The sequence below is a fragment of the Triticum aestivum genome, chromosome 2B (genome assembly GCF_018294505.1).
Source record: "Triticum aestivum cultivar Chinese Spring chromosome 2B, IWGSC CS RefSeq v2.1, whole genome shotgun sequence".
Classification (NCBI taxonomy): Eukaryota; Viridiplantae; Streptophyta; class Magnoliopsida; order Poales; family Poaceae; genus Triticum; species Triticum aestivum.
Genome location: NC_057798.1, coordinates 129,929,197 through 129,942,478, shown reverse-complemented (window position 1 = coordinate 129,942,478; position 13,282 = coordinate 129,929,197). Strand labels below are relative to the sequence as shown.

Below are 13,282 nucleotides of genomic sequence, written 5' to 3'. Positions count from 1 at the left end.
CTCACAACAAAATTGGAATTTTTTAATTTTTCTAATATTTGTTTTATTTTTTTCGTCAGCGTGGGTGCACGTGAGCTCCGGTGCAGAGATGGATTTTCGGAGAGAGAGTTTTTTCTTTTCTCGAAAAGAGAGAGCGAGGTTTACTGCGAATGGTTACTCTTGATTAATCCAAGCCACTGGAGTACCCCTATTTACTTTCAGAAGGAGTGCGAATCAAAATTCAGTTTGAAATTCTGAAAAGGCTGTAAGAAATTCAGAACCAGAATGTGATCAACAGTTTACTGACGAGGAAGCAGGCTGTAAGAAATTCAGAACCAGAATGTGATCAACAGTTTGTGATAAATCAATAATGTTTATATGGGTTTGGAATTCCTGACAGAGATTCTAGTGGCGCAAATAATATTTGCCTATACAAACTATAGAAAATGAAAAAGAAGGACAATCCCTTCAACTTATGAATATACTAGGTTTTCAAATGAATCAAAGAATTATCAAAACAACTAAACCTCAATGTAACAATCTTCTTTCTTCTCTACTCGTTGCTTGCAGAAGCAACATGGCCTTCCTCGCTTGGCCCGGCGCCGCCCTCCGGCCCAGGCCGGATCTCCTCGAGCTGCCGCAGCACCTCCCGCGCCTCGGGCCTGGCCGACGGCGAGACCTCGACGCACTGCAGCGCGAGCTTGAGCGTGTCCATGAGCTCGTCCCCCTCCGGGCCGGCGGCCGTGTCCCGCATCAGCTCCAGGTCGAACACCTCGTTCGTCCACTCCTCCTTCACGATGGACCCCACCCACTGCGGCAGGTCCATGCCGTTGGTCGTGTCGGCGGGGGACTTGCCGGTGAGGAGCTCCAGGATGATCACGCCGAGGCTGTACACGTCCGTCTTGCCGCTGGCCTTCTTGAGCTTGGACAGCTCCGGCGCGCGGTACCCCAGCGCGCCCGCCGCGGCGAGCACGCTCGAGTTGGCGGCGGCCGTCATGAGGCGGGACAGGCCGATGTCGGCGATCTTGGGGCTGGAGTCGTCGTCGAGGAGGACGTTGCTGCCGGTGAGGTTGCCGTGGAGGATGTTCATGTCGTCGTGGAGGTAGGCGAGCCCGCGGGCCGTCCCCTTGGCGATCGCCATCCGCGTCGCCCAGTCCACCGGCGTGTTCGGAGCTCGAGCTGAACCAACGCCATGAACCAAATGTCAGAACTCAGAACCACAGAGTTGAATCCAGCTTCAATGGAAGAACAATTTTTAAGGAGGGAATCTCACCGTGCAAGAAGGCGGAGAGGCTGCCCTTGGGAATGTAATCGAAGACGAGCAGCTTCTCCCCCTTGGGGCCGAGGTAGTAGGCTCTGAGGGAGAGCAGGTTGGGGTGCCGGACCTTGCCGAGCGCCGCCGCCTCCGCCTCGAACTCCTTCTGCCCCTTGGTGATCTTCTCCCGCAGCCGCTTCACGGCCACCAGGCTGCCGTCCTCCAGCGTCGCCTTGTACACCGTGCCGTACGTGCTCTTCCCCATGATCTCCGCGGTGGCGCACAGCAGGTCGTCGGCCGTGAACGCCAGCGGCCCGTCGAAGTGCACCAGCTTGCCTCCCACGTCGCCGCCGGACTCCGCCTCGGACGCCCCCGGCTTCTCGCCTCGCCCGGCAGCTGCAGCGGCGCCGGCGCCGGCGGCGTCCTTGCTTGACGACTGCTTCCCGCTCCGTGCTCCGGTGCTAGTGCCGGACTTCTTCTTCCTTGTCAATAAGCAGAGCAGGAGGCAGCAGAGCGACAGCAAGATGAGGACGCCGATCACGATCCCGGCGATGATCAGTGCGAGCTCCTTGGTGCTGAACTTGCGGAGGCCGTGGCGCCCGGCTGCCCCCTGCGAGGTTGATGCCGGCGCCGGAGACGGAGACACGGGACAGGGCGGCGAGGAAGCAGAGTAGCCGCAGAGCAGTATGTTACCGGCGAAGGAGGTGGGCCCAAACTTCTGGGCGAGCGAGGCCGGCACCGCGCCGGAGAGGTTGTTGTACGAGACGTTGAAGGACTGGAGCGTTGCGGTGAGGTTTGCAAGGCTCTCCGGGATCTCTCCGGCGAGCGCGTTGCCCGAGAGGTCGAGCGTCTTGAGGTCGTGAAGCGACCCCAGCTGGGCAGGGATGGAGCCGTTGAGGTTGTTGCCGTCCAGGTGAACCTCCTGCAGCTTGCTGAGCCCGGCGAGCGACTCCGGCACCGGCCCGTCGAGCGAGTTGTGCGCGAGGCTGAGGAAGACGAGCTGGTAGCTCCCGGTGACGGCTTCTTTCCGCGAGGACGAGGACGGCGCCTTGGAGCCGCCCCCGAAAGAGTCGGGGATGCGGCCGGAGAGCTTGTTGTATGAGAGGTCGAGGAAGAGGAGCGACGAGGAGCCGACGACCTCCGCGGGGACCTCGCCGGAGATGGCGTTGCGGCTTAGGTTGAGGCGGATGAGCTTGGTGGAGTTGGCAATCGAGGCCGGGAGGACGCCGGTGAGGAGATTACTGCTGGCGTCGAAAGACTGCAGCGCGAGGCAGCGGCCGATCTCCGGCGGGACGGCGCCGGAGAAGCGGTTGTTGAAGAGGTAGAGGCCGCGGAGGTCGGGGAGGAAGCCGAGCGAGCTCGGGACGGCCCCGGCGATGGCGTTGTCGTGGAGGCTGAGGCGGCGGAGCCGGGTGAGCTGGCCGAGCCCCCGCGCGGAGAGGGTGCCGGCGAGGCCGCGCCAGGGGAGCGTGATGGCGACGACGTTGCCGTTGACGCACTTGATCCCCGTCCAGGCGCCCGAGCAGGCGCCGCCGAGGCCGGTGGCGTTCCAGGAGCGGAGGAAGCCGCGGGGGTCGGAGAGGTCCCCCTTGATGGCCTGCAGGCCCTGCCGGTCCGCCTCGCTGATCACGACGCCGTCCCCGGCGGGATGGTGGCCGTGGGCAGCGGCCGCCGGCGACGGGAAGAGAAGTGAAACGCAGCAGCAGTGCAGGACGAGCAGCAGGGCGGCCGCGCGGTTACTGCCGAGCCGCAGCGGCATGGTGCCGGCCGGTCTGTAGACGAACGGAAGCAGGAGCAGGGAGGCTATGGAGTCCGGGAGAGACGCTGCGGTGGCGAGGGGGGAGGAGTGAGGGAGGGGGCGGGCTCGTAGGTAGGTAAGGTGGGGGAGTGTGGTGCGGTGGTGGTGTCATAAATGTGGCGCGCCCGCGAGCGATTCCTGGCGCGGCAGAGATGGGCGCGGGGAAGAAGACGAGGGCGCGCACGAGGCCGCCAACGGCTAGTAGAGGCAGGAGGGGAGCACGAGCTAATGGATGGGTTGATTCCCTCCCAACGGCTAGTTTCAGATTAACTCGTTCAGGATGCAAAGTGTACACGATGTCTGCGGAGCAACGACACGTCTGCGGCCCGTCCCGCATCGTCCCGCGTTTGCTAATAGCAGCATTAGAGCATCTACAATCCGACTGAACTAATTTGACCTCCTATACGTCGACGCGTCCATGGACATCGCCATGTCAGGGGCATATTCAAAGCTGACAATCCAAAGCTAGCCGCGTATGTCCGGTTTAGATTTCAAATGAACAAAAACCGAACAATTTTTTTACATAATAAAATCGGATGCTTTTCATCTGAATCGGAGCAAATTCGTTACATTTAGACATTTTTCAACTAGATCGGACACTAAAACTAGACTAAAATGACCGTCGGCGCCCGTTCCATATTCCGGCCAGCCATGAGCCCCGGAAAATGAACCCCCGCCCCCTCCGAGGCCCCTCCGTTGACATGTCTTCCCCGTGTTCGGGAGCCCGCTCGTCGGACTGCCGGATACCCTGAAGGGTTATGCTTCAGCGAGAGGAGAAGAACAACCTCCGCTTCTTCCGTACCTTCCTTATGTCCGGTTGCGCCACTCATCGGAGCGGCCTCCTCTTCCGTGAAGCACGGATCCTGGTTGGTTTTGGGGGTGGGGGGCGACGGTGGCCTGCGAAGTGGGGCACACCGGCAACGCGCTGACGGTGGCCTTCGTGGGACCCAAATGGCGGCGGCCTCCAATGATCCACTTTTTCTCGTTGTCGGCGGTGACCGTGGATGTGTTGGCCGCCTCGTTGATCTCCACGACGTCGACTTCTTTCTCCGTCGGCAGGGCGCGGTTCCGCGCACGTTGACGGTGAATGCCGCGGGAGGAGCGGTACGACCCCGCATCATCCAGTAGCATATTTGCCCGTGCCGCCGTGCTCCTCCGCGAGCTGGTTTGCAGCAGCGACTTGCTTAACCACACGCCACATGGAGCGGCCACTTGTTCCTCTGCGCGCCAGCCTACAACCTTGCCCATGGTACTGACGGCCTTGAGCGGCTTGGGAGGTCGAGCAGCGAGTTGCCTAGCCCGTATTCCTGTGGGCCACCCAGCTGGCTTTTATGATGGAGAACCCCTCTTCCTGCTCGTCGGGTGCCATGGACAGTGTGGAGAATATGATGCAAGGAGGAGATGGAGAGCGAAGGTGTGGTGCACTTCTTTCTTGGTGTCTGGCCTCATTTTAATAGCCAGTGGACGTGAGAAGGCAATCGATGTTATGTTTAATGTCGATCGACCCGCTAACGAACGTGTGGTTAGAGTAGGTTTTTCGGCACACGTGCGGCTTTAATGAATGCATGCGAGGAGGTGTTTTTAGCCGGGCAGGCGAGGGGCGTGTTCAGCCGGGCGTGCATCGGGAGGTGTTCTCACGGTCGGCTCGCGAACGAACGTGTGGTCGAAGTAGGTTTCTCGGCACACGTGCGACTTTAATGAATGCAGGCGAGGAGGCGTGTTCAACCGAGCATGCCGCGAGCGGCACTCTCACGGCCGACGCGCCGCTTCAATGTAGGCACCAGTAAGAGGTCGCGTCCACTTTGGGCCGACATTGTGGAACAATTTTATAAATTCACGATGTTTTTTTGCTTTGTATATAAACATTTCTTGAATTGTACAAAAAAAATCAAATGGATGAACTTTATTTGAATCCATGAAAATTTTTAAAAAATTTGTGTACAATTTTTTAAATCCTTGAATATTTCTTGAATTTTGTGAACATATTTTGAATTCACAAACATTCTTTCAAATTCACAAACATTTTTATTTCCCAAACAATTTTAGGAAATCGCGAGTACTTTTGAATACATGAACATTTTTATACAAAATCACAAACATTTTTTTATTCATGAACATGTTTTGAATTCCCGAACAATTTTTAGAAATTCACAAATAATTTTTAAAATTGTGACATTGTTTTGAAACTCGTGATCATTTTTTTGAAACAACGAGCATTTTTTGAGATGCATGGATATTTTTTCTAATTCATGAACATGTTTTGGATCAGCGATCATTTTTTTAATTTGCAAACATTTTTTTCACAATCATGAACAACTTTTGATTTCCTGAACATTTTTTTAAAGAGAGAACAAGTTTTTAACATGCCAACATCTTTCAAAATCACAAACATTTTTAAATCCATGAACATTCTTTCATAACTCGTATTTTTTAGAAATTTGAATTTTTATGAGATTACGTATTATTTGAATATAATAATAAAATAAAAATGAAATGAAAAACAGAAGACATCCTAAGCCGCACATGGGCTGGCCCAAAAGGGTGCGCGATGGGTAGGCGGGGTGCACATTGGCTCGTTCACCAGTGGGAACGCTAAATACAAGGCATCGTGGAGAGGTTAGTTACTCCCTTTATCCATTACATGTCAGAGCAATAATATATGACATGTAAATTACACAAATCATACTGTCAAATTCGTATGTGAAAGGAGTTTCCAATGTTATAATTTTCACATTATACATGTCATATACTATTCACCTTATCAATAGTCAAAGACATTTCGAAAAACGCATTAGGCCCTATATATATATGGATGGAGTAGGAATATTACGTAAAGAGCAATTCCCTAAAAAAAACATAAAGAGCACAGCATTTACGTAGGTGTAGCATTTTTTGCCTTCTTTAACTGCAAAAATTTGCCAAAGTCTGCTGGAGCTACTTGTGTCCCTCCATTATTTGCATGGGCCGTTTAGTCATGCATCTCTCCGATCTTAAAGGTCGCCTCAAAGTTCCATCCCAATGGACACCAACACCAACATCCTTCCCCGGGAGTGATATAATCTTTACAGGAGTTCCAGATTATAAAAAAATTAGAACAAGGGCTGACACTGGCTTCCTACCAATCGCATTCGGCACACAGTCGCCGCTGCCTTCCCAGGGCTGCCCTTTTCCGATCGCCATGGTCCCAATTGCACAGTCCCGGCCTCCCTGTCCCACCTCGCACTCCTTCGACCTCCTCGCGACGCCGCGCCCTTCTGTCCCTTCTCTGGTTGACATGAAGCTCGCCGCACCTTCCTCAACCTTCACCAACCGCATGTCCACCTCCCACTGCTCCCGCCACGAAGAAGCCACGCGACCAGGAAGGACGACACAAAGTAGTCGGAGCAGTGTCAATGCTGCCATCACTGTAGCTGGTCAGCGAGGACCCCGTTGTCACCCATCAGATCATGATGCCCTCCTCGTAACATAACGACCGCCCGCTCACCATGGCACCATTACAAAGAAGAGGCAGGGCTCAAAGGCGGTGGTGCGCTGTTGAAAGGTGCTGGCAGCAACAACCGAGTGTGCGAAGGAGCAAATGTGCGGGTGCGGGAGGAAGAAAAGAAGGAGAAAAAACTTTGACCAGCGTGCGAAAAATTTGCCACCAAAATTGTTGAGGTAAATCTTTCACCAGAAATCCTCACAAGAACACCTTGCATCCTTGAAATGATGAAACCGATACAAATCTCGCACAACGATCTCCCTATCTGTGGCTCGGCTTACATACTTGATTGCTTCATGGCAGTCTACACAAATACGCAGGTTCTTGAAGATTCGAAGTGGAGTCCCACTGGGAGTGCTGATGATCCCAAACGCCATGGCAAGCTTCTCACTGTGGAACCTCAGAGCTGTCTCCCTCTGTTCCTCCTCCACATCATGAGCAACAAGATCAATTCTACTGGTGTACCCCAGTTCCTTTATTCTCTCCATCGACTTTGCCAAGCAGGTATAAATTTCAGATGATCTCGGGTGTGCCGTGTCCCCCGCGACAAAAGTATGCACAATGTTCTTCAGATGGATCCAGGATTGTCCGGGTTGCTTTCGAACCCCCCTTTCCCGCATCAAACTTCTGAGCTTCGAAGTATCACGCCATTTGCTGTGAGTGGCATACATGTTTGACAGCATAACATATGACCCAGCATCACATTGCTCCAGTTGAATCAAACTTTCAGAAGCAAGTTTTGCATGCTCCATGTCCTTGTGAACACGACAAGCTGACAGTAATGTCTTCCAGACAATAGATTCATGCTTAATCTTGTTTTCGTTGATGAAGTTATTTGCTTTGTTGAGCAGTCCAGCTCGACCATAAAGATCAACCATGCAATTGTAATGTTCAATGCTCGGAACAATTCCATACTCTTCTTGCATTAGCTTGAAGAAGTGCTCTCCTTCACTGACCAATCTGCCATGGCTACAGGCAGATAGAACACCGACGAGGGTGACCTCATTTGGTTTGATCTTTTCTGCAATCATCCTGTTGAAGAGTTCTATGGCCATCCTACCTTTCCCATGGGACGCATAGGAGCACAGCATTGAAGTCCAGAGAGCAACGTTCTTCATGGGAGCTCTGTCAAACATCCTGCAAGCGTCGTCAAGGTTGCCACACTTAGCATACATGTCGACGAAGGTAGATGCTAATGGTGCATCAAAACTGTGCCCTAGCTTCTCGACACATCCATGCACTTGCCTACCTTGCTCAACCATCCCTGCATTTGCACACGCTGCAACTGCACTGGTGAGGGTGAACTGATCTGCAGCAACCCCTTGACGCAGCATCAACCGGAAGAACTCAAAAGCTTCTTCCTCCCTGCCATTCTGGACGTATCCAGCGACCATTGTGCTCCATGCAAATTTCATGTCGCCGGTAAGATGCGACCATCTATCAAAGATCAACACGGCAGCCTCCATTGAGCCGCACTTGCAGTACATGTCCATGAGAGAGCTCCGAACAAATGCGTCAGTCTCCAGTGCAGCTGTCAGCACACGGCCATGGAGCTGCCGGCCGAGGTCTAGCAAAGAAAGCATGCCAGCCAAGGCAAGCGCCGTGGAGTATGTGTAGTGATTAAACTCCACTCCAGCTCGTGCCATATGATAAAGGCGGTCCAGCGCCTTGGCAGCGCACCGATTCCGCATCAAGCCGCTGATGATTGTGTTCCAGCTTGAAGTGTCTCGCATCGGCGACTCATCAAACAGCTGCACCGACCCAAGAACGTCGCCGCTCTGCAGACACGCGCTGATCACGATATTCCAGGAGACGACGTCAACCTCGGCCATGGCTCTGAATGCCCGCTTAGTCCCCTCGCAGTCCCCGCACTTGGCGTACATGTCGAGAACGGCGTTACACAGCACCCGGTCCAGATGCACCCCGTTCCTCAGCAGCCATCCATGGATGCGCTTGCCCGACTCCACGTCGCCGAGGCCCGAGCAGCACCTGAGGACGGCGGCGAGAACAAACGCGTTCGGCGCGGTTCCGCCCTCGGCGAGCATCTCCGCGAACGCGCCCATGCCGTCCGCGTGCCGGCCGGCGCGCGCACAGCCAGCGATGGCCGCCGTCCACGCGGCCGCGCTCCTCTTGGGCGTTTCGTCGAGCACCCCGCGTGCATCGTGGAAGTGGGAGCCTCTCACGCAGGGGCTCGGAACGGGGAAGCGCTCGCGGGGAGTCCGGACCAGTCCTGCCTCGGGCGCGCTCGCGGGAAGGGACTGGAGACGCCGGAGGGGCGGCGGGGAGGAGGGAGACGAGGAAGTCGGCGGCGATGGCAGTGCGGTGGAGCGAGGTGAGATAGTCGGCGGCGATAGCAGCGCGGCCGCAGCTCTCCTAGCCGCGTGTCGCATGAATCGGCTGGCCGCTGGTGTAGTAGCCTCGGAGGCGAGGCCGCGAGGCGAGGGATGGCGCGCGCGCGTGGAGGCGGAGGCGGAGGCGGAGGCGAGCGCCGGGTTGGAGGGAGGAAGGGCGCTGGCGAAAGACGGATGTTACTTTGTTTGATTTGTATGCACACTGTAATATTCAAATACAGTGCACAAAAATCAAACAAAGCACACTCATAGGGATCATCATTTACGTAAACACAAGTGCATATTTACCATTAACCAACCGCTTACAAGAAACAACTCTAGTCATTTCATTCAATAAGAGGCCAATGCTAAATACCAGTGCTTTCCCATGGTAGTACAAGAAAGATGGATGCATAACATACAGCTAAGAGCATCTCCAGCTGTTGGCCCCCAGGCGGTTCGAAAAGTTGCCGCCTGAGGGCGAACCGGCGCTAAAATAGGCCTGGGGCGATCGGGTTCCTAGCCGATGCCCCCAGTGTCGGCCCCAGGCGTCTGGTTTTTTATTTTTTGAACATTTATTTGTCTAAAATTCAGCGAACGGGGCAAATATTCGGTGAAACAGTACATAATCTCGGCGAACTGAAATAGTTTTTTTACATAGATAAAATACTTAAAAAACAAACAGTCCGCGAAATAACGCGCTGAGAGAGGCGAGGTCGCCATCGCCGCCGACGTCGCCGCCGTTGTCGTCGTACTTCGACTCCTTCACGCAGACGCCACTGCTGGACCCCTGCCCGGGGTCGCCCTGGCGGACCGGCGGCGTCGTCGCTATCGTCGTCGAGGACGACGACGCCTCCCTCGTCGTGGCCACGGCACCGAGCGGCGAACTGCTCAAAGGCGCGGCGCTGGCGCTCCAGCTCCGTCCGCGCCCAATCTTCGCACGCCCACTTCAAGGCCGCCACATCGTCGAGCCCTGGCTCCGTCTTCACGATGGCGAGCCCCGGCTCCGTCTTCGGCTTGACGAAGCGGGAAGGAGCCGGAGAGGAGGCACGCCCGCCCTCGTTGATGACGATGCCGGCGCTGCGGGTGCGCCGGCCGAGCGGAGTCTCGGCGGTCTCCGCGGGCTCGGCCTTGACGCCGAACAAAGCCGACGAGCCGGAGGAGCAGGAGGAGGAAGAAGAGGAGCCAACCCTCCTCGGCATTGTTGAAATGTGAGATGGGCCTAGAGCCCATATGACAATTTCAGATTTGATCTCTAAGGGCCCATGTAGGTGGCATGACAAGGTGGTGGGAAGTTTAGTCCCACCATGCTAGTGGAAGAGAAGTTGGAGTGGTTTATAAGGGTGGCTCTTCTACATGCTATTGGAGCTTGAGAAGAGAAGAGGCCCTCGCGCGCTCCTCCTCCGCCGCCCGCCTCGCCACGCCTCGCCTCGCCTCGCCTCGTCACGACGCGCCGCGGGTTGCAGGAATGAGCCGAGCCGAGCTCACACCTATGCGCTTATTTTTGCCAGTCACTAACGGAGAGGTTCTGACAGCAGGGCCACGATCTGAGACGTCGGATCATGGGCTGTCACGGACTCGGACGTGGGTCAAGCCCACGTCTCTCCACGCGGCTGCGTCTATATAAGTGTGGTGTGTCCCCTAACCCTAGCCGCCACGAACAGATCACATCTGCTCACGCACACGCCCGTCGTCGTTCCTTTGCTGCTGCTGGCGCCGGTGATTCCGTCCCGTCCGCCGCGTACACGGTCGACGGGAGAGCAGGTCTCCGAAACCACGCCCTTCTGGTTCCTGTACGGGGTGAGGGGCGAAAAGGTTTTTGGGCAGCGATTACGTGACTGCTCGCTTCCGATCGTCTACCTCCTCTACGTCCGCGTCGCCTTCGTCGTCACCATGTCCACCGACACCGACCGTGCCGCCGCCGAGAAAGCTGAAGCCGACAAGAAGGCCGCCGAGGACGCCGCTGCTGCCACCAAAGCCGCGGCCTCTACATGGCCTACTGGAGGGTATAACTCGTTCATCCCACTCCTGATTATTTTCATATTAGCAGTACTAGCAGTATGTGTAGATCTGTCTACTGTTTGCTTAGTACGTGCATGTTTAGATCAAAGTCAGTACGTCATCAACTTAGTCAATGCCATGCTAGTGATTTACTCGTGGATTATTTAATCGAGAAATTGCCTATTTACTCAACAATCCAAAAACCTATTATGTGTAGGAATTTTTCGGCAAGTGGCTTTGCCGCTGCACTGAAACCGGATAAGTTTACCGGTACGTATTTTAAGCGTTGGCAGACAAAGACCACTTTATGGCTCACGGCTATGAACGTGTTCTGGGTCACCGGTGTGTCCACGGGAACGATTGCTCCTGAACAGGAGAAGGCGTTCAGGGAGGCAACCACTGTGTTTCTCGGAGCAGTTCTTAGCGTGATCGGAGATAAACTAGTCGACGCATATTTACATGTGCATGTCGCCAAGGACTTGTGGGAGGCGCTCGAATCTAAGTTCGGGGCCGCCGATGTAGGGAGCGAGATGTATATTATAGAGCAGTTCCACGATTACAAGATGGTTGAGAACCGTCCTGTACTGGAGCAGACTCATGAGATAATATGCATTGTTAAGGAGCTTGAGCTTCTGAAGTGCGAGTTACCGGGCAAGTTTGTCGCGGGCTGCATAATCGCTAAGCTCCCCAATTCCTGGAGGAACTTTGCCACCACTCTGAAACATCAGAGGCGTGAATTCTCTGTGGAGGATGTCATTGGCCATCTGAGTGTTGAGCAGAATTCGAGGGCAAAGGACTCGCACGGAAAAGGGGCCGAAGGGACTTCTGTTGCCAACATGGTGAACCAGAAGGACTTCAACTCCCACAAGCCCAAGGGAAAGAACGGTGTCCAACACAATACCGACTTTAAGAAGAAGGGTAAGAAGACCTTCAAGAAGAACAAGAAGGACGAGGGCTGCTTTACTTGTGGTTCGATTGAACATTGGGCCAACAAGTGCCCAAACAAGTACAAGAAGCCAGGATAGGAATCCAAGTCTGTCAACATGATTGTGGGCAACAATGAGAATGGTGCATCTGGGTACGGTAATTTATTTACTGTTTTTTCAGTGTTTCAACCCAACGATTGGTGGGTGGACACAGGTGCAGGTGTTCATGTGTGTGCTGACATTTCATTGTTCACTTCTTACCAGGTCACAGGTCACGGGTCTGTATTGATGGGGAATGGAGCGAGTGCTTCTGTTCATGGTGTTGGCATGGTCGATCTGAAGTTTACTTCGGGAAGGATCGTGCAGCTGAAGAACGTGCAGCATGTCCCTGCCATCAAGAAGAACCTCGTTACTGGCTCCCTTCTATGTAGAGAAGGGTTTAAGTTGGTTTTCGAGTCTAATAAATTAGTTGTTACAAAATATGGACTCTTTGTTGGAAAAGGTTATGAGAGCGGAGGGATGTTATGCCTTTCCCTCGCAGATTTTTGTAATAAAGTCGTGAACCATATTCATTCGAATGTTAATGAATCTGAAGTTTGGCATTCACGTCTTTGTCACATTAGTTTTGGTGTTATGACGCGGCTAGCCAAGTTGGATTTAATCCCGAGTTTCACCTTAGCCAAAGGTTCTAAGTGCCTTTCATGTGTGCAAGCTAAGCAACCTCGCAAGCCTCATAAGGCCGTGGAGGAGAGACACCTGGCACCATTAGAACTCATACATTCTGATCTTTGTGAGATGAATGGTGTGTTGACTAAAGGTGCAAAGAGATACTTCATGACATTGATAGATGATTCCACTAGATATTGCTATGTTTTTCTGTTAAGTACTAAGGATGAGGCTCTACACTACTTTAAAATCTATAAGGCAGAAGTTGAGAATCAACTTGAAAAGAAAATTAAACGAGTCCGGTCAGATTGTGGTGGAGAGTACTTCTCGAGTGAGTTTGATTCCTTCTGTGCGGAACACGGCATTATTCATGAGAGGACGCCTCCCTATTCATCCTAGTCAAATGGGGTTGCCGAGCGAAAAAACCGTACTCTAACTGATTTGGTTAACGCCATGTTAGATACATCGGGTTTATCCAAGGCATGGTGGGGGGAGGCTATATTGACGGCATGTCATGTCCTGAATAAAGTTTCGACAAAGGATAATGAGATCACTTCCTATGAGAAATGGGCAAAGAGAAGGACAACACTCTCGTACTTGCGTACTTGGGGCTGTTTGGCGAAAGTCAATGTGCCGATCCCCAAAAAGCGTAAGCTTGGACCCAAGACTGTGGACTGCATTAATTTGGGCTACGCTAAGAACAGCGTTGGCTATAGATTTCTAGTAGTGAAATCTGAGGTACCTGACCAGAAGGTCGGTACAATTATGGAGTCTAAGGATGCTACATTCTTCGAGGATATTTTCCTATGAGAGATATGCAAAGCACATCTAGACAGGAATCTGAGG

At 53.5% G+C, this 13,282-nt stretch overlaps 2 protein-coding genes across 2 annotated transcripts; both read right to left on the bottom strand.

The window, feature by feature from the left end:
• Positions 1-307: 307 nt before the first annotated feature.
• LOC123043877 (probable leucine-rich repeat receptor-like protein kinase IMK3) lies at positions 308-3,171 on the bottom strand. The gene is made up of 2 exons (XM_044466467.1): positions 1,253-3,171; positions 308-1,158 (listed from the first exon to the last, which is right to left on the bottom strand). The coding sequence occupies exons 1-2, from the start codon at positions 2,991-2,993 to the stop codon at positions 533-535; spliced, it is 2,367 nt and encodes a 788-aa protein (XP_044322402.1). The 5' UTR covers positions 2,994-3,171; the 3' UTR covers positions 308-532.
• A 2,611-nt stretch (positions 3,172-5,782) lies between these two features.
• On the bottom strand, positions 5,783-9,126 carry LOC123043876 (pentatricopeptide repeat-containing protein At5g04780, mitochondrial). Its single transcript, XM_044466466.1, has one exon. It carries the CDS (start codon positions 8,901-8,903, stop codon positions 6,699-6,701), a length of 2,205 nt encoding a protein of 734 aa, XP_044322401.1. The 5' UTR covers positions 8,904-9,126; the 3' UTR covers positions 5,783-6,698.
• Positions 9,127-13,282: the final 4,156 nt, after the last annotated feature.

Coding starts and splice junctions, on each gene's coding strand:
- LOC123043877 (XM_044466467.1), bottom strand. CDS start 2,993: ATGCCGCTGCGGCTCGGCAGTAACCGCGCGGCCGCCCTGCTGCTCGTC. Junction 1,159..1,252: donor CCTCTCCGCCTTCTTGCACG/GTGAGATTCCCT, acceptor GCGTTGGTTCAG/CTCGAGCTCCGAACACGCCG.
- LOC123043876 (XM_044466466.1), bottom strand. CDS start 8,903: ATGCGACACGCGGCTAGGAGAGCTGCGGCCGCGCTGCTATCGCCGCCG.